Genomic DNA, 23,461 nt, shown 5'->3' on the forward strand with positions numbered 1-23,461 from the left:
CCACAATAGAGAGAAATAACCGTGCCTTGTGAAACTTTCAGTCTTTACTAAACCACCTGTGACTTCTCAATTTTCATGTAGATATGAGAACACAGCAAGCTACTGCATTACCATTTGATATGTTCGTTAGACGCCAAAAATGGAAACTCAAGTCATATTTGTGCTCATTGTTTCCCTTAATAGATGCAGATGGAAAACCTTATTTCCTCTCACACAAAAACATCAGACAGAACTAGTTCTTAAAATAAAAGTCTGATGAAGACATGATGGACAGAGCCTGGCAATGTGAGTATCTCCCACAAAGCGTAGGGCCTCTGCGACCGCTTACCCTGGTGTCTCCCTTCCTCTCGGACACGTATAAGAATAAGGAAGCATAGAAACACCGTTCATAAACACCACCCTAGAGTGCTGTAAATAAGCACTATAAACGTACACACGAATCTGGATGAAATGAAGCATTCTTTAGCACAAAAAGGATACCTTCAGCCTCCAGCTGCAAAAACAAAGTTCCAACAATTTCAATGTCATTGTATGAAAACAAAGAGCAACCAAATTTGGTCTAGACATTTTTTTAAGTTATGGGAAATTGTGATATTTAACTGGAAATTCTTCTCATTATAAAAGGGATCCTCACGAAATACATGCAGTAAAGTCTTTCCAAGGGTTATTTAATCAAGGGCGGGGGGGGAAGGAACGGAGAAAGGAGCGTGTACCTTTAATGAACTCACTGATTTGAGTCTGCATGGGGCCCTTCTCCATGTTCTGCACTACAGCGTTGGCTATCCGGGTGAGGTGGCCCATGTTGCCTCGCCTCATTCCACCTTCTGCCCTGAAAGAAGAAAAGAGCCAGTATCACTCTAAGCAGGCACCAAGAACCAGGGGGTCACAGCCATGACCACTTTCATAGCCTAGGCGTGCCAAGGGCTCCCCGCCGTCGCAGCAGCCTGGCGTACGTACAGGTTACTCCAAGCAGGGTTAGCCCAGGAGATGCGGCGAGAATTGGCAGGAACGCTCCCCGCTCGCGCAGGCAGGGCGAGTTTACCCACAGCAAATGAACCTTTCTGCATTTTCTCATGTATTGAGAGGGAAGAGATCACTCATCCGGTTTGAATGCACCAGATAAAATTTAAGCCAGTTACAAAGAGTAAGCTAATCGGGTGTATTGCAGAACTAAATAACCTGGTTATAATTTCCACTAAAGAAAACTCAGAGCAGTAAGAATTTATATCACTGCTACTGAAAAAGCTTTAGCGTTTTACTTGCAATTGAAACATTTAGCAGATGAATTCAAGAGAACAAAAGACACTAATCGACAACCATTAGATTCCCCCTTACAAAAAAATAGAAGAGGCCAACACTACGTCTCTAAGTCACTTTTCTTTGAGCCTTCAGCGGTTCTCCTTCACTGGATAGCAAAGAAGCAATCTAAAAATCAGGGGATGAAGAACCTGAAATAATTCTGCCTTCCACAGTATCCAAAGGAGGACTGACGAGATTTGGGAAGAAAAATGTAAACCCGAGTGGCAGATTCCTGGTAAGAAACTTCACAGTACCCCGTTTACAAGCGGCATTTCTGCCTCTAAACTGGCAGGTGCCGAAAATAAGCCCGAAGAAAACTCTTACATACAATGCTATTATTCATTGTAACATTACACACGTTAAAGTATCCCAAATCCTGAAGTCAAATTCAGGAATTATTATTTCTTGATGCAGCACAAGGAGCATGCGGGGTTGACTCGAGCCACCACAAACAGAAGTGGTGGGTCAGAACCACAGTAAAAGAACATAAAACCCTTACAAACAGGATGACGAGAAGTTTCCACCTCGCGTTCCTAGTCTCCAGCCGTAAAACAAAGGTTTCTTTCCGAGATGCTAACAGAGCCAACGCACAATGAAGGCTTTCATTTTTCCTTGGGGGAGAGGAAGACACTAAGTACATCAGGGTTCGTTCTGAGCTGGTGCGCAGTGCTCGCCTGAATTCCTCTCTGCCCGTGCTGGGGCACCCGCGAGCAGCGGGCCGAGCCGACAGGCCGAATACAGCAAAGCCAGCAGACGGTATCAGCTCTCCTGATCACATCCAGTTACGGCTACATTTTTAAGCTTTTTCTTATGACCCCCACACCCCTTCAAAAGTGTAATCATCAGCTCCTGAATCTCTAAAAAGGGTAAATTTATACCGAAATTATCTCAGGCTTTCCCCTAACGTTGGAGCTGAACACATGCAGGTGAGGAGACTAGATGGTTTGGGTAAAAAAAATCCTTACCCCTCCACATGTTCCCGTACCAAAAAACAGCGTACGCAGCCAATACAAACTGTATCTGTACATATGTCCTACACTAACAGCACTCTAACTCCAACGCCAAATTCAGGGTTTAGAACTATGGAACAGTTCTAAATAAATAAATGAATAAAAGGGATGCCTGGAAATGAGCTCCCAGTGCTAAGCTCCAGCCTTTTACACGCAGGCTCACGGCAGCTTCTTTCGCAGCCTGAGCCAACACGAGGGCCAAGAGCCCCGGCCCGGGGGCACGGCACTGCTCAGTGCCTCGGCGGCACCAGTCCTGCTGCGAGCCTGGAGCCGCCCCCGGCACCACCGTCCTCGGCCCGGCGCCTGTCTGCACCGGGGTACCGACAGGGCACCCACGTACCCACGGGGCACCCACAGGGCACCCACGGGGCCACGCCGGCACAACCAGAGACGGGTTCCAGCAGCGCTTCCTCTGGGCCCTGCAGGAAAGCTGCACAAGAGCTCGAGGACAAATCCCACGGGTAGAGGAGGCGAAGGGACGCAGCCCGACGCGGCCAGCAGCCCTGTCCTGTGGCGCTCTCTAAAAATGCATGTTTTTCAGCAAACTTGCAAAGCTCAGCTTTCTCAAAAATTTTAAGTGTATGGTGGTAAAAGCAGTGACCAGCAATGTTGCATCTGCCTTCTGTGGCCGTGTACTCTGGGAGGAGCAATATAACATTTTTTCTGAGTTGAGCAGTCCTTAACACACTGCTGGAATGCAGGCAGCAAACATGCAAAATCTACTTTTACGTCAATACTTCCAAATACTTTTTATCAACCATGCCACAAGTAATGGTATGCGTTCACGTGAACGGAAGGCAAATAAAGCTGCGCTACAGCAAACTGATGCTTCCTATAAACTCACATTGCTGACCAGACTTACTTTATTTTAAATTCTAATTACCGAAGCAGATCAAATGGACTGCAGTAAAATAATTATGCGGGTTACCTAGAAGTTAAATTCTAGCAGCTACAAAGTCCTTTATCAAGAACATATGGAATAACTAAAACTAAGAGAACCCAAGGAGAAATTCCACGTTCCAACAGGAAAATGCATTACCACCACTCTTGCTGATGGTTTTTAAGACATAATTCCCAAGCTCTCATTTGGCATCTCTGGCCCTGGGGCTCCCAGTGCTTGACTCCGTCTCCTCACCGAGTGCACGCAATAACCTTCGTATAAACCCAAACTTTCAAGCACACCAGCTGAGATACCTCTCTGTTAACTCGGGATTTTTGTCTTGCCATTAAAATTCTTTCCAGTGTGGTGACTGGAACTGTTTGGCATGAAATATGTATGAGCTCTAGTTCCTATCTAATTTAATTAGGAAAACTCTTAAGCAGCAACCACAGATGTTTGTTACCTACAAAACTGTACACAGTGATAGCTGTGCAATGAAACTACCGGCAAAATTTGTTACCAACAGCCCAAGGGGTTGCAAGAGGGAAAAAACAAAAGAACCCCAACAAAACCAAACCGAAACAAACAAAAAAAATCAAACCAAAACCCAACCACCAATTATGGCCTGCCAGTAACCCAAAATAATGACAGTGGGGCTACAAAGCACTTTGAAGCCATAAAGAGCTCAAAATAGCGAGGGAGGACCAAAACATTTAGAGGGATACAGAAACAGAAGCCTAGCTAATATTTTCACTTTAAGATCTTCTAGGGGTTTTTTAATTATTTATTTCTTATAATCATTGCAATCAGCATGAAATCCAAGTGTTTTATAAAGTTAGAATATTAAATGCGGGGCAAATCTGGGGCAAAAATGCTTCCCCACCTCAGTTTCCATACAGTGGCTCGCTCTAGGGAGAATATAATTGTGCATTTAAAAAAAAAAAAGAAAAAAGTTAATATTCTATGTAGTTAATATGCTATGCAATTTCCTGAGAAAGCAAGAACGAACCATATTGTGTATTTGGGTTGAGATGTTACAAGCGTTTAAAAAAAAAAAATCATGCTTTCAAATTATATGCCTATTTGGTGAATTTGCTTTTTAACATGCAAATAATCCTAATTCCAAATCACAATCGATTCCAAATCATTTTAGACACCATTAAATTGTAAACTATCCCAATAATTGAAAGAATATTTCAAGGCAATATTCTACATCCGCAGCCCTAGAACAGGGCCTGCTGACCCCGAAATCCCTTACTGTATTTTGTCATTGGCTTCCCAGGCGTCCAATATCCTTTGCACTAGGCAGCATTTCTGGAACAGCTAGAGGGGAAAGAAAAAAAAAGAGTTAGGAAGAACATTTCAGAAGTTTGCCAAAGCAAGACTCATGCCTTAGGAAGTCTGCACTGAACTACAGTTACTTCTGTTCGTTCCTTTGCTTCTCCTGAACAAGAACTTGAAGTTCAGCACTCATCTTTCCCAAGAGCTCGAGTTCCTTCTGTCTCAATTTTTTTCTCAGAGGATCCAGGGAAAACAGCAATACCCGGGAACACCTTCAGCCTGCTTTGGGGCTTCCCACGAGCAGCAATGAAGAACGTTGTTGTCGTTTTACAAATGCAACAACAATTTTTCATCATTAGGGCCACAATGCAGAAGCTACAATGTAGTTAGCTACTCGTAGGTTGGGTTTTTTTGTCCAAAGTTTATATGCATCTTTACTAAAAAAATTAAATAAAAATGGATTCACAAGCCCCTTAAATGAGATGGGTGGTATGTTTATTTTGTAATTGGGTGCTAAAACCCAATGTACAAAAGCAAATACACTTCCATCCAGAACTGACAGAACCAAGTTATATCTAGACACTTTTAAATAAACTCTGTGCTCTTGCACAGTCTGTCATATCATTTCCCTGTTCATGCACATTCAGGCTGAATCAATCAGTCTAAAATTCCAGGTGACAGGACGGGACTTACGTGAGTAACCATAATATTCTCGGTGTTGTTTTCTGGAGGCTCTAAGCTCTCTGTGGCCACATTTCCATTCAGCACCTCTTCTTTGCTTTCTAGGTCATTAGCAGTAGTTTTCCCCTCTTGCACAGAGTGCGAGAGAATAGCTGCTATGGACAATTCCACTTGGAAATGCAAAAAGTTATTCCATGTGTACTTAAAAAATAAGTCCTGGAAAAAATGAGAAACAAAAGAATTCACTCCAGATACATCTTCCCATTCTTAATCGAATGACATTAGAACACTGCCCAACTAGGTGTTTAATCAGCAGTTCCACTAAAACAACAGGTTTTAGTTCCACTAAAAGAACTTCTACACCTCAGCATCCGCTTGCGGCTGACTGTCTCCCTTTGCTCTGCTGTAACGCGTGCTCTCCCATAAACGGAGCGCGTCAGAAATACTCCGGTACACAGCTAGGGCTCACAGCACAGGCATGCTGAAAAAAACGTTATCTAGTCCGTGGCTGAATTAATCGTAAGAAAAATATTAACCAAGTCATTTCTAAGTATAAAAATAATTTTCTGAAAGACTGTCCCGGTGATTTTGGCAGTTTTCAGAACATGCCCCTGTTCACAGCTAGACAAAGAGAGCAGCTCTCAGTATTATAAGAGCATATATACGCAGCGCACCCAAGCTTTCCCAATAACCAGACTATTCTGCATACACGCTACTAAACTGCTGTAACAATAAATCTGAAGCGTGAGGTTCACTTCAAAACAGTAAGCAACCATATTTCTATTACAGACGCTATTCTGAGGATGGATGTTCCTACTTTCAGCAGATTAGAAAAATAATTACACACTGGCACGCTTGAAACAAACCACCTCGCACCGAACAAGTGAAAGGGAAGGCAAAAATGTTCCCAGTTTAAAGCTATTCCTCCTCGCCCCAGCGTCCCACTATGTTACTCACAAGTAATAAGTTCATGGTACTGAGTCTGCATAGTTCCTGATTAATACTGGGAGTGTTTGTGTGAAGCAGAGCAGCTATTAGACGAGATCCATGAAGACGAGCATTCCCCAGTGGCTCCTCCAAGACACCAATTGTAGTTAGGATTGCTGCTTTCTATCAGAGAAACAGATAATGAGTACCCGCATCAAAGATCAGCATTTCCTTGGGTGTATAAGCACAATGATTGACTAAACTAGTTCGTTTCCCTGCCGATGGCGGGGGGGATGGACCAGATGACCTTTAAAGGTCCCCTCCATCCCAAAGCATTCTGTGATTTCATAAATATTCTCTGCAGGTAAACCTAAGCCATCTTCCCACACAGAGGACAGTGTTGTGTGACCACTCTGACACCTGTACTTCCAAACCTGAAGATTAAAATCAAAATATCCACTAACTGAAAGTTCCTTGCTCTTCACCCCCTCACCATCTTTACACAAGCCACCAGTCCCAACGTCCCTGTACTTCTTGGTTTTCCTCGAATACAGCGGCTTTCAAACTCCCTACTGCCTAGTCCCTAAGCACCCAAACTATAAATTTTAAGCGTGAATTTTTGTTCAAAAGACTTTTGCCTGTTCCAGCACGTGGCGCTTTCAGAAAATATCCAGGAAGGCTGTGTATAAGGAAAGGGCAACCTGAAATGCAGGTCAGGAGCCACCTGCTCCTGAGAAAGGCCGAGACGCTTTACCTTGGGAGGGCTGAGCAGCAGCTGGTGGAAATCCTTTAGCCTTGGTTCAATACCATGTAAGATGCTGCTATTGACAGTGTAAGACCTTTCAAATCCCTGAGTGTATGAGTCCATCAGTCCTTCCACTCTGTAAAGGACAACAGCGCAGCGGTTAAGATTTGACAAAATCTTACAATGGTCTCCAGTCACACTGTCCATGTCGGTCATTTTCTCCTGAAGAATAACGATGGATATGAAGAATAATAATTTCCTGCTACTGAATATATTTACATAACTACGCTATATTAATACCTCATTTACAAGACGACGTTCACATAATCAAGGCTGTGAATGAGGCGAGTGGGAAGACGGAGAATAAGCCGTCTGCAGAGCTGACAAAGACAAATTACTGAAGCGCTCCCTGGTTTTTAGAACTTCCCAAACATTTGAAAAGTAAATTACATCCGAAAGAGTTAACTATAAACAGTCGTTAAAAACTGTAAACCTTCCACAAGTGTTCAAAAAGCAGTACGCACATATAGTAAGGGACGAAAGCCTCGAGCAGGCGCGTAGCTGTGCTCACACCCCTACCTCCTTCTCGGCAAGCAGTCAATTCCAACGATTTTGTACTGGCCCCTGCCAACAGCAGTCTCTCACATAGGAATAAAAGAAACGCTTCCATTCCAGTAATGAAACGCAATCCCAGCACGGCAGGAGTGGGCTAGATCGGAGCCCCTAAGCCCCCAACCCCTAACTCTTCAGGGACCCTGGGCACCAGACACAGCAGAATTAGCATCTCAGCTTTTCAGTTTTAACTCTGCGCATGACTCTCTGACTAGCAACTCCTTTGCCCAGTGCCATCTTCTGTCCTCGCCAGCGCCTCTTCCTAATCTTCCATTACCTCCTTCACTCTTCCTTATCTTCTCCTTTTTTAGAAACTGACATTTGCAAGGTCTCACTTCCTCCCCAGAACTCTCTTTTGCCTTCTCTCTCCCCTAGCTCCATCAAAAGAAATAAAAGGGGGATATAGTTTTAAAAAACAAACTTAAAACTATAGAGCCGTATATAGATATATACGTCGTGCGTGATGTGCCTCCCCCCCGACTCTGCACGCGTTCTGCCGGCCGCAAGAGCTCTGCTCTCACAGGCGAGGCCTCGCTGCGCACGCGCAAGGCAACTGGGAGAGCCCACAGAAGGGCCCAGCTGCCAACTGGTCCAACCGCCGTGGGGCACAGCTGCCGCATCAAAAGAACCAAACGGCTTTTCTTGTACTCGTTTCTAGACAGCACCTCACACTAGGCCAAAAGAATTCCTTTTCTGCTTCATAAAACTAGACTGGAGTTCCTAAAATGGCTCTGGCTAGGGAGGAAGGTGCTAACTTACCCAGAGCGCCTTGTTTCCAGCAGCGTTAGAAGAACTTGTGTTCCATTCACTATGCAATTTTCAGTCTGCTCTCCATCAAACATATTCTTCAGGAGTTGCTCCACACATTCCTGCCTGTTGGTCAACACACACACATTAGCCATATAAGAATTAAAAATATTTGGCAGTTGCTTTAATCACAAAAAAAAGCCACTTCTGGGGTTTCTGGGGGGAAAAAAAAAGCTGCAATTTTTTCTTTTTTTTTTTCTTTTTAAGAAAGAATAAAGACATTCCTTTCTAAAGCCTCATATGACAAGAATGGTTCTATGCCAGGTTTCTGGACGTGCTTGCTCACCGCTAAGGCAAGGCCTGGTTATAAACACCTAGACTCCAAACCGAACTGTCGTTCTCCTTTATCAGCAGGATATACCTCTTAGTTATAAACTGGAAGACAACCGAAGTATTAACTCAGTAAATTTAATTTATTAAAGACAATATGCAGCTGATAATCTAAAATTATCCATCAGCATCACAGAGGACAGACAACAAAGAGTGGAAGTTGACCCTTCGCATTTGCCACTGGCGGAAGATGATCCAGGACCTGGAAACAGAGGCCAATGAATGCAAACTGTAAATAATATGCAGGCTTTTAGTAGTCTTGGCTATCATCCCCTTGAAATATTTTAATCAATTCACCATCTCTTTGAGCCCCTAAACCAAGATGTCTCCCAAATACTGACAGATTTGGGGCCAGGTGGAGGGATCACCCAGCAAAGTGCTGAAGACTGCTGGAGTCAGAATGAATAACGACACTGGTCCTTTCTAGCATTAAGAATTACTCCGACACTGAAGCACGGCCTTAGAATTGAAGAATAATTAGCACAAAGGTAACAGCCCACTCCTCTCCCTAGTATTTGCCGTGCTAAAGGAGTAACTGATAGGAGGAACGCGAGGTTCGGGCTGGTACCGTTACTCATCCGCAGCCACCGGACTGCAGCAGGGCCCAAGCGCTTCCACCTCTGCGTTCAGACTCCTTCCCGTGCCAATCCTGAGGCTGTTCATGACGTGCTCCAAAATCCAGCACTCAGCAAGTGCCTTTCTGGACTTGCAAAGTCACATGCCCAGCTAAAAACAGTAGTACTCAAGTTCACAGTCTAATTTTTACTATTTTCTAACGTTTGAAAAAATCTCATTTACATTTGTATAAATAAAATATGAGATAAAAATGTAAAACACATGAATAATGCATGAGAGAGAATTATTAAAATAAGTAGCATCTAAATACACTCCATCAGCACAAGCACAAGAGGCAGAGTCAGGAGAAAGAAGTAACAGTTTACCGTGATTAACTGAATTCACTTTTATTGCATACAGCCAGCAGTTATTGAAAATCTAGATTTGATATTTATTCCGTAACCCTGATCACGGCTCCTTCTTGCTGCACTAGCTGATCATTAATTCATGATTCATAGATTAAAAAAGTGATCAAAAAGGTTGCCAGTAATGCTCGGAAAAATTGGCCAAGGCAAGTAATGAGAGATGTGACCTTCAGCAGGAAGGCGAGTCCTGCAAAAAATTACTTTTGTTCAAAATATTTTTTCTGCTAAACAGTGAAGTGGTATAGTGACTTTTAGAAATGCTTTTTCAAAGTGCAAAACCGTTTTTATTTCTCTCATGGAAGTTACAGGTGGTGCTTGAAAACATGCCAAGCGTAGACACAGAGACCGCCAGGGAAGCGAGGGCGACGGGGAGGGAGAAGACGCTAAAGACCATTGGAGTAAAGCATGAGCCAAACTTCAAATTGCAGCTTTGTGTAATTCTTTGTAACAAAGGAAACTTGCTTAAATTCCACCACTGGTGTCACAGAGGCTCTCGCGAAAGACCACGGGCAGCCATCTTCTGCCCGCCGCACAGCAGGGTTCCACATCCCTCCCTGAAACTGCTGAGAAAGCCTAAAGCTACTGAGAAAGTCTGAAAGCACCGTGTTCTCCATGGCCCACCACAGCTCCCACCACCGCGAACCACGACCCTCCTTAGAGGGCCTGGACGTCCCAGGTGAAATGCCCAAGCTGGAGGCTCATCTCCAAACCTGAAAGGGCCCAAAACCGATACAGGCTTGACGAGATGCTGAAGGCTCCACCATCAGGGATGCCATCTCCACTGAAAATCCAACGTTTTGCTATTCAATAAGAAAATGTTACGGTAGGGCGTGGGACAAAAGGCGAGGTCTGCCTTATTTCTGCAGGCGCAGGAAAGGCAACGAAGCATTTAGGAGCGAACATTTCCTTGAAGGGGCAGTTACACGTCGAGCCCGCGGAGAGCCTGTGCGCATCTGCGGAGACCACGGCTTTTCAGTGCCCGTGAGCAGCACGATTCCCGTCCCGTTCTCACCTACGCTCATCGGCTCCTGTCCCAACAGATGCCCTCGATACTCATGTGTGAACCGCCGGTTCACAACCAGGAGAAAACAGCAGCAATGTCACATAAATTAAGAAAGCTCTGGGTCAACAAAAACATGTAAAAGAGGAATTTGAAGCCTGAGTTATAGATGCTATATTATTCACCTCAAATCTCTTATTTCATCCCTTTTCTGTCAAAATGGTGCCTTTAGGCCTAAAAGAGCCGGTTTTGGCTTTAATCTCATGTTGAATCTCTAGTAAATGTTTTTAGGTTTGAAGCAAATATAGGAAGCGGTACACATGCTAACACAAGTAATTTAAAACTACATTATAAAGAGCAAAGAAACAATGCCAAGGGAATAGACTACACTTGAAAAATCCATGTTTTCTGGTACACAACTCATACTTAGCATTATTTGGTAAATAACTCCTAATAAAAATACTCTTTGAAAGTGCAAGTTTCTCATCAATATATTCCCTCAGTAACATTAGAGAAGTTAGGTCTGGATTTAAGACAAACAAAAAAAAACAAAAAACCAAAACTAACAAACTTCAAATGAAAAAAACTCTTCCAAGTATCACCGCAAGCTGTCTGGACATACAACCGCAGGTTCTGAAAGGAAGCGCTGCGCACCGCTAGCTGGGATCGCAAGCATCCTTCCATCCTTTTTTCAAGGGAACACCTACCAAATGTAACTTAAAAAACCCCGAAATACTACAAATGCTGCTTTTGCCAACCATACCCCAGTGCCATTTTATCACTAGATGACATCTTTAGAACAACCCAACACAGCCCAACAGCTTCCAAATGATGGAATTCACTATTTTAGTGCCAGACTACCTTCAAGTAAGTTACACAAGATCATCTGCAAACATGACAAAACGCTTAGGAACCAAACAGCTTTTCTACTTTTCCAGCCAAAGTACCAGGGCTAATAAAAGACACTATCACCTCTCTTTACAAATCCTGTCTGCAACATTTATCAACCAGAAGGTAGAAAATGATTAAGCCAATTCTGCCTTTGCGTTGTGACATGTCATCTTGAATTAAAGCAGTGCACAATGTTTCTGAGACACGATGAGAGCTCATGATGGTCGCAAGGGACAGGACTTGGAGGAAAAAGAAGTAGCTGATGCTAACTAATGTATTAAGGGATCCACAGGGAATGTAGAGAGAGAGGGGAGAATTGAATTGTCACCATCTAGCCCCAACGCCACAAATAATGGAAGGACTTTTTGCATGATGAGGGAGGGCAAGGAAGGCATTTAAAGTGTGTAGGCTTACTTCTTCCAGGGTTCAACCAAATTTGGAGAATAAAAGCAGGGAGATTAACAATTCAGTCTAAGTAACAGGCAGACAACTGTTGGTGAGATGTATCGGGCAGTATCTCAGCATCACCTTATCTCTATGGAAGAGCATGCAACCCAAGGCTCACATTAAGTTAAGAAATCTACAACTGATATTTGACTCAGGAACCAAAACCGGCATGCCAGAGGACACTCAGAGTGCGGAAGGAGACCTCAGCAAGGGTTGGAAGGCAAGCTAATAATGCCCCATACAAAGCGCATGGGGACACGTGAGCTACTACGGTGAGAGAACTCCTTCTCTTGTCACAGCATTTTCTTCCCAATTTTGAAGAACAGCAACCTGATGATCTGAAATCCGTCTATACGGTGCGACATGTTTACCAGCGTGGAATAAGAGCCACTGATTGGCCAAGTATGACCAAAGCCCTGCACATAAAGTCACACTTGGCACCAAGGAACACTGTCAACATGGAAATTTTAAGATTTGTCTTTGTGGGATCTCCCTCAACTTTTGCCACTCACCTTTCTCCGAACTCACTATGAGCGTTTTAACACACTCAAGAGCATCGTCTTGTCTTGAATTAGATTGTGAGCTTTGGGGATCGTTAACCCCAATCTCCTGCCTTCAGACAGAGCTACAAAACCCAGAAATCTCAACAGCAGCAGCTAAGTGATGCTACAATTTAAAAGCAGCATTAAACGGTTGGCACAAATGTCAAGAGTTAAGCAAAGGTTTGACACGCATACTTTGTGTCTCTAGGGAGCCATCAGTAAATGACAGTATTAGTAGCAATTAGTTTAGCAACAGTCCTCTGAGAAGTACTTACGATTCCAGTGCTGTGAGAAGTGGATCAGGCTCAGGTATATCCTGGAGTTGATTGCTCTGGTCTCTGCTCAATCTTATGATATCACACAGGGTCTGGGAAGCATTTGATTGCCTCTGTAAACAATGACATAGAGCACATTTCAGCGCTAACGTCTCCACGTGGCTCATTCTGGCTGTCAGACAAAATTTAACACGGCTGGGAATGCAAGAAACTGGATAAATCAATTTTTCAGAACAAGTGCTACCATGCTCTAGAGTATTCATCTGTTAAATACAACGCTGATGTGAATTATTAGAAGCATTAACAGATTTTAAAATCAAAGAGGAGGTCTTCCTGAACTTAACAATTAAATGCAGTTGAAGATTTCAGAAAGTGAGGATTCTTCCTGACCAAGTGGTGAACGGAGTCGAATCCAGTTGGTGGCCGGTCGCGAGTGGTGTTCCCCAGGGCTCAGTGCTGGGGCCAGGGCAGGTTTATGTTGGATATTGGGAAAAACTTCTTCCCCCAAAGGGCTGTCAGGCCCTGGCCCAGGCTGCCCAGGGCAGGGCTGAGTCCCCATCCCTGGGGGGATTTCAAAGCCAGAGAGATGTGGTGCTTAGGGACATGGTTTAGTGGTGGCCTTGGCAGTGCTGGGTTAATGGTTGGACTCGATGATCTTAAGGGTCTTTGCCAACCTTAACGATTCTATGATTCTATGATTAACTTGCAAATTTCAAATATAAGTATTTCACTCTTACATCTCACTACTGAAGAGGTTTCCTGCACGAAGAAAAATAAATGGCTTGATAAAACCCTTTACAATTTAATTACTATGTATTAGAAGGCTTTAAAGTAGTATTTTGATAAATTAATCATCTCATTCTGACTATCAATCAATGACTCTCTGTAGCTACTGCATATATAAGATCTTACGCTGTAATTTAGCATTCACCCATGAGAGAGCACTGCTGAAGGCACACGTATCAGCACGTTACTTCCCATTTTTTCTCTCAGAAGGGGCAATTTTTGCTGCGATGAGATGAGGGAATCCTATCGTCAGCATTAACACTACACCAAAAGAATCCTGTGCCATCCCGTTCGCTTTGCTGCTGGCACTCGCGGGCATCTGCTAACAAGTGCCCCCATCCCCACCTAAGCCAAAGCAGCCAGCGAGAGATCAACACGCTGCTGTGTTTCTCCTGCTGAGCGTCAGGGACGGCAGTCAACACCCAAATGTGAAATGATAGAGTAGGAAACTGAGATCCAGACCTAGAGCTCCTGGCTCGGACGTTTTGTGAAAATTATTGAAAGGAAAAAAAAAGGGGGGGGGGAAACTCTGCGTGGCCAGAGCAGGGCAGCGAGGCTGGGGCAGGGGCTGGAGCCCAAGGCTGGGGAGGAGCGGCTGGGGGAGCTGGGGGGGCTCAGCCTGGAGAAGAGGAGGCTGAGGGGAGCCCTCATCGCTCTCTGCAACCGCCTGAAAGGAGGCTGGAGCCGGGGGGGTCGGTCTCTTCTCCCCAGGAACAAGCGATGGGACGAGAGGGAACGGCCTCAAGCTGCACCAGGGCAGGGTTAGGTGGGATATTAGGGAAAATCCCTTCACGGAGAGAGTGGTCAGGCCCTGGCCCAGGCTGCCCAGGGCAGGGGCTGAGTCTCCATCCCTGGAGGGATTTAAAAGCCATGTAGACGTGGTGCTGAGGGACATGGTTTAGTGGTGGCCTTGGCAGTGCTGGGTTAACGGTTGGACTCTGTGATCTTAAGGTCATTGCCACGATTCTAAAAAGAGAGCACTCATATAATTTAATACTCAGCATGTTCATGGGCTCAGAGAATTGCATCTTCTAGGTTTTATATCTGAATACCTACTTACTTATGGCCTAAAAAGAATTGAAAGTGACAGTGAACTAGTTAATTTTAAAAGTTTTTCAACAGCTTGTTTCAAATCACAGGTTCCTACTTAAAATCAAGTAAGTTACCACTGACTGTAGATACTGAGACAAACTGATGCAGCAGCAGAATGAACTAAGAAATTGGTAGTAAAGTAAGTCAAAACCAGATTAAAAAAACAACAAAACTTTTTGTTATTGAGCTTGGCAACCAGAGGACAGGACGTCCACCCATACAGATCATCCCTCATTATCTCCTTCCATACGTCACCCGGGCATTATCGAAGAGACAGAGCGAGATTCTTCTGGACCTTACAGGACCCACTACCCACAAAGAGAAAACTTAGTCTCGTCATACTCACGTCCTCATCCTGGCTTGAATGGATCAGTTCCACAAGTCTCTGAATAATTTTTGCTTCATTAAGCCACTGGAGGGAAAGGAAGGGGAAAAGAAAATCCTTGTTTGATATCACAGAATTCAAAACAAGAGGATCTTCAAGAAGCTTTGCATAACACAGGCTTTTCAAGAAGGGAAAGCCCTTTCCTTCTACTTTGTAATCAAAGCCACAGGCAATACACAAACTCCCCTAGGCACAGATAGAGATGCATTTCAATTTGCATCCGTATGTGCGCCCTGCCCCTGGAACCAAAAACCCAAATACCTTTGGAAAGCATGGACTAGATCAGCCGTAAGCATCATCTCATCTGAAGCAGCATTAGCATAACTTTCAACACGCTCCTCTCCGACCATTTCCTGCTCTTACAGTCACACCGCTGTTTACGCTAAACAATTGCTCCGACGTTGGGATGACAGAACAGCGCTGCTGTTATACCCTGCCTCCTTCCTCTATGCCAACTTCAGACTGCTTCCCTTCCCTAGCGCCAGCCGCCACCGTATCTCCCTTTCCTGACCGCATGCAAACCAAGTGCGGCATCTGCAAATGATACGTTCCAGCCTCTCCCTTCCCAGCTTCGCCTGCAAGCTCAACCTCTCATTTCCACCCATCCATTTTCACTCAAGTTTCTGTGGTCTTCATCCCCGGCAAACTGCTGGATGTCTAACATTTATCAAACCAATCAGTCCAATCAGTCAAACTACTGCATTCTCAGTTGCTTTTGAAATGACTGACCACACATTAATTAAAAGGAAAAAGACTTTGGAGGTTTCTGCAATGATATAATCTCCCATCGCTCTTCAGATGAGTCACGGAGAAAATGAACAGTCTCCTGCCTTCCACTTCTTTATAAGAAGGCTCTACGCATATCTTCTCCCCTTGAACACTCGTTTTTGTGTTATCTATTCACAGGACTTCAACTGCAATCCTTAGGTTAACTCTTTACCAGCTTTGCTCTAATAACGCTCCCACAGATCTCATCCTCTCCTCTCCAACGCCATGTTGAGTACGATGTAGATCTGACTTAAAACAAAAATTCCAGATTACCATTTTTAGCGACTTTTCCCATGAATAATACTGCTGTTTTCCTACTAAGTCTGAAATATCCAACTTTGTCTCTTTTCTGCTATCCCTTATTATTGCAAAAATACTGAGCTTGTCCAAAAAGCTTGCCAGCATACAGCTGGGAAACTAAGTATTTCATTCAAGACCATATTTGCAGATCTTCTTTCTGTAATTTCTTCTTCCCAACATCCAGTTTACCCAAAAGTTCAAAAACCTGGGTTCCTAAGACATTTTTCCTCACCAGCCTCTCTACCAACCTAACTCTTCAGATTCTTCCACTGGTTTCTAGTCTCCCAGCATCAAAATCATCAAGACCATCACAGCACAGCTGATCCCTGCTGTGTCTTAATACATCAGCCTTGCCACCTCCATTCCTCTAACAAAGCAAGTGCCCATTCCTTCTGTGCTCATTGGGTCTACAAGCACCTTTTCTCATCTCCCTGTGCTCGGATATGACTACTGAAATCCTTCTTTCAAATCCTAAGACTCGATCTTCTGACGACGGCTCAGGTAGCTGTCAACTGGCAATTTACCAAACAGCTGCATCAAGATTAATGAAATTCTCCTCGTTTATAGCTTCTAGAAAACAGCTACTCAAGCCTATCCATTATGCCCACTGGCAGTCTCTAACAGTAAAATTACCCGCCCCTCCTCTCCCTTTCTCTGTGCTGTATTTGCATGTTGCGTTTTGCATCATCAGTTACACACCCCGTCTTTGCACAGCGCCCTGATTACGAGCCCACACTTTGGCTGCCACCTCCGGGTATTCCCACAGTATTAACACATTGCACAACTTCAGTAAAAAAAACTCACTTATATCAATTTTTACCTGCAAGTTTCCTTTTTTCAAATAATAAGCTCCACAGATAGGGTACAGTGGGTATTTCAGCCTGCTTGTTGCTTCGGGCAGAACCTACCTGCCAATCTGTGTCGGCGGAGGAAATTTTACCTGTCGAAGCTCCATCCCCCCTTACAAGTTCCACAGCCCAGAAGAAAACTATTTATTAACACTCCCGCATTAAATGTCTTTTCTTTCCCTCGCAGAGCACAGCAAGTTAAATCCCGGCCCTCCGCTGTAGTTTCCACTTTATTCTGTATCCCCGTCCTCCCGCGAGCCCCACATCGGCTGAGCCTGTCGGCCTTGTGAAGTGAAACTGGGGGGGACGCAATAAGCCCGGATAAGGAGGTTTGCTCCTTTTGCCTGCACTGCCATAATAACGGGCTCTGGGGGAGGTGGGTGGCCACAGAGAGCAGCGCTGAAGGGAGAGAAGCACGACCGTTCATCTGAACAAAGGAATGACTGCTCCTGGGAACCGAGGGACACAGAAATGAAATTCAAAAGAAAAAAACCCCAACTGAAACGATCTGTTAAGATCAGAAGAGCAGTACCAAAATCTGGCGAATTCAGAAGCACCTAGTAAGCCTGGAAGAGATCAGTTCCTCTGTCCCGAGGCTGGTGGTGAAGAGATGGACTCGGACGTTCACAAGAAAAGGAATACTCTCCGACTGACTCCTCAAACGAAAGCTGTGACACTTGCAGGGCGTGCGTACCTGGCCTGAGGTACAAGAGCATCACCCTCAGCATCTCCCTTGAAAGAGTCACACCTGAAACGCAAACTCTTCCGAGCACAGGCACCTCAGCAGCGTGTTTACTCTCACTGCTAAAAATGACACGCTCGTGAGGAATTCACCGACAGAAAACTTGCACATATGTGCAACTTGAATTATTCCACAGGAAAGACGCGAGACGCGGGGCCACGAGCAGGAGGCGGCTGATGTAGCAGTTGTTAGGAGCCCGGTTTGTTTGCAGGCAACAGTTTGCTGCCTCCCGAGTAGGGAGCCTGGGGCTCGGGCCCAACGGCTGCTGGGGAGCACCCGTGCCACGTATGCTCAGGCACCACAGAACCAGCGGGACATGGCAAACTGGTCCAGGCAAACTGGGACTGGCAGTTAACGAGGCAGTGGGGCATGGAAGGGGGTGTGGAGGTGCTGCTCGAGGCTGCGTGGGACTGCAAGAACAGTGCAACCTCAGCGGTGACGTGCAAGAGGGCATGGTTCCCACCACCGGCTGGGGCAGCTAAATCTGGCACACAGGAGGCCTCAACCCACGTGGAGCTCCTGAGAGAGGGCATGGGCAACCAGGTCCCCGGGCTGCGGGGAGCGCCTGCTGCTTCTCCTCGGTGGACAAAATGGTCCTCACCCCCAGCAGATGCACCCTCACAACGGCGCTGTGCTGCCAGGCGAGGGGAGTTGTGGGCAGAGGTGAGAAGACAATGTAGTATTATATTCTGGATGAACAGAATGTCAACACTTTTTTTTTTTTTTTTTTTTTGCAGAGACCATGGAAACAGTCAGGGTTTTCTGGACCCTAATTTTGCATGGAAGAAGGAACAGCCAGAGACTACACAGGAATTAGAGGATGGAGACTCCCATCCTGGAGCTGGGTTTCTGCAGAAGCCGTGGCCCACAGCTGGGCGCTCTTCACCAGCACCCAGGGAGAAGAGACGGATCCAGCCAGGACAAGCAGATTTCTCTTCGGAATACCAGGGATCACATTCTCCTCATTACCAAGGCAACCAGGTCAGGTATGTCGAGTGGTGCAGCCCACTCTGCAGCCCGAAGGTGGGGATTTGTGGTGAGACCCCAGGGACTCACTGTGCTCCAGCGGCTGGAAGCTGGCAACAGGAGAAGTGCTCTTTCACCACCGGGAGATGTGCACCTACGGAACGGGCACAGTGGCTTGGCGGTAACAGGCGAGGATGAACAGGTTTCCTCAAGGGAGTCATCAGAGCCGCCTGAGCCTCACACCAACGAAAGAGGCGGCGGCAGATGAGCGTGGCTGGAGCCTCCCTTCTGCAGGGAAGCAAGAACCCACTGCCCAGCCAGATCTGCTGTTGGGGCAAGCCTGCTGCTTGCCAGCAGCTCCGACTCCCCCGATGTGTGGGGAGACTGCCCAGGCCCATCCTTCCTCCTGACGCCACGTGGGCACCGCTGCCACTGCAAGGGACATCTCAGGGACATCACGAGTAACTACAGGGCCCTGCCAGGGTGAAGCCCTGGAGGAGTCCCCATGCTGCCCATCACATCCTTTGCCAGGTTCAACTCTGGCTTTCCTACCACCACCCCCACCTGCCCGGGCAGCCTCTCACTGCCGCTCCCGAGTGCTCCGTCCCCACTCCGCCATCTTGGCGCTGTCTGTGCGTGCGTGAGCTCAGGCAGGAGTGCCCTGCTCACCCACATGGACCTTCTCCCACGCCTGCTCCACTTTCTGCACACTGGGATGGACCGTTTTGCTTAAGTACTAACTCTTATCTTTCTCTGCGATGACTTCCCTCCCACATAACCTGCTACTAGGCTCAAGGACCAGGTTAGCCTAACAGCAGACATTACCAGTAATGAGTCAATACTGGTGACCAGTACTGCTAAGTGTTTTCATTAAAGACTTGGAAAATGGGAAAAAACACACCTGTAGCAAGTTCGTGAGCACCACCACACTGGGGGGCAGCAGCTGATATGCAGGAGGAGAGGAACCTAGACATGCCGGAGAAATGGCCTGGGAAGAACCTCAGAAGTTCAAAAAGAGGCAAAATGCAAAGTCCTGCACAGGGGATGGAAAAACCCCATGCAGCAGGACGGGGCGGGAGTCATCAGCCAGGAACGGCTTGCGGAAAAGGCCAAGAGGGCCCTTAGTGGTCCTGTTCCGTCGGGAGTCAGCGCTGCACCCCTGCAGCAAAGGCCCAACCGCATCCCAGGCCGTGATGGGCCTGAGGGCAGCCAGCAGCACGAGAGCAGGGATCGCTCCCCTCCATTCAGCACCAGTGAGACCCATCGAGATACTGGGGCCAGGCTGGGGCTCACCAGCGCAGGACAGACATTGCAATAGCGCAGCAGGTCCCATGGAGGCCACGGAGACGGCTGGGGCTGGAGCACGAGGTCAGAGGAGAGGCTGAGAGGGGTTTGCTCAGGCTGGAGAAGGTGAAGAGGAGACCCTATTGCGGTCTGCGAGTGCTTAGCGGGGTGGGGAGAGACAACGAAGCCAGGACGCTCTCGGAGGTGCCGTGATGGGATGAGAGGCATGAGATGCAATAAGGGAAATGCCAACCGGATACTAGGAAAGAAAATCTCCACTTGAGGGTGATCGAGCACTGGAAGAGGGCCCAGGCAGATCTCCACTCCCGGAGACATTGAACACTCAGCTGGATAAGGCCTTGAGCAAGCTACTTCAATGCAACCTGCTCTGCGGAGGCAACTGGACCTTCTTGGGGGCCTTCCAACCTGCATTATGCTATGAATGAACCTTTGAGGTCTTGCAGGGTCAATGCTTAAAGAAGTCTGTTACATTAGGACTTGAACAAAATTTTGTTTTCTAAAACCTGCTGAAAATATACCTAACAACAGTGCGACTTTGGCTTGGATATGCCCTATCAGCCACAGTAAAAGGAAGTTCATGCCTTATTACTGAAGATGGTAGTCAAGGGACTCTGCAACAACCAGCAGTCCAAGGTGTCTGATCTTTCAAGGACCACAACATCAACAGTCACTTCACTGAAGTATTCACATCAAGCTTTCCTCAGCTGAGGACGGATCTTGCAGTAGGACAATTTGCGTTACGAGGGACAGATAATCCGCGTTAGTCTAATCTAGCTCCGGGAGCTACTGATTAGGGTGAAGACGTCAGGAAGAATACAGCCTTTACATTCTTGCTGTTTGTTACCCATGAAAGCAACAGGAAAAAGCAGGACAACATGCAGGCGCATTTTTTCTGTGCTGTGATCGCTATCCACATTAGACTGGCAAAACGAGTACACGATACCCTGGCTACAAGCGGTGAAAACTGGAAGATCAGTTCAACCCCAGAGTTACTGAGCTTGCGAAGGGGTTTCTGCAGAAGCCGTGGCCCACAGCTGGGCGCTCTTCACCAGCACCCAGGGAGAAGAGACGGATCCAGCCAGGACAAGCAGATTTCTCTTCGGAATAGCAGGGATCACATTCTCCTCATTACCAAGGCAACCAGGTCAGGTATGTCGAGTGGTGCAGCCCACTCTGCAGCCCGAAGGTGGGGATTTGTGGTGAGACCCCAGGGACTCACTGTGCTCCAGCTGAGCCACAGTGGGTTTTCTCCTCCAGACCTGGATCAGGAGGACAGGCTAACTCTCCTCGGTGAAGATTATACAACAGAAGCTGTACTTTTTGTCACTAAGGCAAGCATGAGAAGATAAAGTGCAGAAGAGAGCCACAATCACTGGATCTGCTTCACATGAATTCCCAGTACTTGCCAGCAAAATCAGACGCAGAGTCTTCTCACAGCAATTCTGCCTCTTCACATTTTTCTAGGTAAGATTTTATACTAATAACACGCAGACGGAGGACAGACTTCTTTGATGCCATTTATCTTGCTTCAAGAAGCAACCCATATCTGAGCTTTCCTGCTGCACAAGAAGTAAATTATTTAAAGTCAATATTATTTCTTTCACAAATCCACGGAGACATTCTGGGATCAAGTGACACCGATCAAAGAGAACATGCTGTCATCCATCTGTACGATGTCAGATTTGTCCAAGGATATCAGAATGTAGGTGCCTGAAAGACAAGCCTGCTGGAGGGACCTCCTCAGAGGTTTCTGATGAAGACTCTTCTAGTATTTTCAATTGTGAGAGTCCAGAAAGAGGGAGGAGAGAGGGCTGTAAAGATGCAACATAGAGAACAGATAATTTCCCTTACACCTGGAGGCTTCCTCGTACAGCAGCGCTTCTGTCAAACTCAGGGCAGAAGTATGGAGGAACAGCGTGTGCTCGCCAGGTTTCTTCCTGATGGCACAGCTCTCCAAAACAACAAAATCCGAGCTACACAAACAAAGCTTTCCTCTGTCACACAGGAACAGAAGGAAACTGATGAAGAACTATCATATTTTCATGTTAACTGTAGGCCCTCAACTACCGATCAAGGAAGAGAAAGGGAAAAAACGCCACGGACTGTAGTTCTGCTAACAGTTTAAGAACATATAAAATGGTACTGCCACCTTCTCTCTGCTCGTACTCATCCACTTATCGTCTGCTCCTTTCTCCTCCCTTATCATTGCACAAGTCCTTGCAAAAAAAAAAAAAACAACAAAAAAACAAAACCACAACCCAAAGCAAGGAATTGAGATGGCTGAAAACAATCCTGGCAAAAAACAGAAATAAGAGAGAGATGTTTTCAGTTGGATCAGCTCCCTAGTCCACGTCACCGTACAACCACGTGAACACTTCAGCTGGCGAAGATTCAAGAGGAACTGGATGGGCAGAACAAGCAGTAAAAAGGTGAAAGCAGGAGCGCGTCTTTCTGTGGCAACGCCAGCTTACAGCGCTCATGGAATTGCTGGCCCAGCTTCGCTCGGCACTGGAAGTCAAACGCTCACGCTGGGACGGTGAGAACCTCCACCCTGGCTAACGTCACCTGAGCGAGGGGTAGACAAGGCAACTTCAAGCACACACTTTAGAAGGGCCATTCAGCAGAAAACAGAGCAGAGAATGGAGCCACCAGCACTGTCCGGCTGTCACAGTCTAAGGATCTCTAAAATGGAAGGCCAGAGAATTAGCCTCTTGTGCAAGTATCAGGGAGTCTCTGACTTACCGCGTCAAAGCGACAATGGGGACATCAGATCCCTAAGGAGAGGTGCTGTGGGACTTCTTATGCAGAATGTAATTCTGTTTAACTTAAAACTTAAGATAGCATCTTCATAAACATGACACTGGAAAACACTACCTTTCCAGACAGCAAGAAACATACAATGAACCAACTGCAGTTCACAGGAGGATTTTGCCGGCATAGCAATGTCAAGGGGAAACGTGGTCTTCTCACACCCCTACGTGATGTGCCCTCGACAACAGCGCCTTCTGGTGAAAAACGCTGCTTCTCAAACTTTACTTGGACAGCAAAGTTTTCGGCTTTTGCTAAGTCACACAAACACAACACAGAAGGCATTTTGTTGTTAAAAAGATGTTAAAATGTTAAAGACGGCATTCATATTCTACTTGGGAAGCAGCTGGAGTGTAACCTGGAGCCCCTGATGGGCTGTTAGACCTCCTCAGACACCATCCAGCAGCAGAGCACATCGATACTAGGGAAACCTTAAAATCTACGTTTAATTGCTGTCACTGTGCTACAAAAGCGATCGATAAACAGCTAGCCAAAAATCCGTGGCACAGGATGTCTATCCAAACCACTAGCTACTGCATGGGGGAAGATGTGCAGATAGGGGAAAAACCCTGAACGTGGCATTTAAAGACATACCATAAACATAGAGTGCTGCTGGCGAATGAGGTTTGCGGGCAGGTTGGACATACGGATAGAGCAATCAACTGGAAACTGTTTAACGGAAGATGGGAGTTTCTACGGCACAATACATAAGAAGTTAATTAAATGCACACGAATGAAAAAGTGCAGCTCAGAT

General features: G+C 46.1%; 1 protein-coding gene across 7 annotated transcripts in view; it reads right to left on the reverse strand.

The window, feature by feature from the left end:
- PPP6R2 (protein phosphatase 6 regulatory subunit 2) overlaps positions 1-23,461 on the reverse strand; it is a 126,402-nt gene that overhangs the window by 40,900 nt on the left and 62,041 nt on the right. For 6 of the 7 annotated variants that reach the window (XR_015706949.1, XM_087767680.1, XM_087767683.1 and 3 more), the window contains 8 exons: positions 14,932-14,997; positions 12,708-12,820; positions 8,195-8,308; positions 6,833-6,959; positions 6,109-6,261; positions 5,164-5,367; positions 4,448-4,512; positions 714-829 (listed from right to left, as the gene is read on the reverse strand). Coding sequence is in view for 6 of the 7 variants with exons in the window: in XM_087767680.1 (XP_087623806.1) it covers positions 714-829; positions 4,448-4,512; positions 5,164-5,367; positions 6,109-6,261; positions 6,833-6,959; positions 8,195-8,308; positions 12,708-12,820; positions 14,932-14,997 (958 nt within the window). In the remaining variant the exon portion in view is untranslated. The remainder of the gene's footprint in view (positions 1-713; positions 830-4,447; positions 4,513-5,163; positions 5,368-6,108; positions 6,262-6,832; positions 6,960-8,194; positions 8,309-12,707; positions 12,821-14,931; positions 14,998-23,461) is intronic. The other variant, XM_087767681.1, reaches the window with a different exon arrangement.

The sequence above is a fragment of the Nipponia nippon genome, unplaced genomic scaffold (assembly GCF_047370975.1).
Source record: "Nipponia nippon isolate SJK-2023a ecotype South Korea unplaced genomic scaffold, ASM4737097v1 scaffold_3, whole genome shotgun sequence".
NCBI lineage: Eukaryota > Metazoa > Chordata > Aves > Pelecaniformes > Threskiornithidae > Nipponia > Nipponia nippon.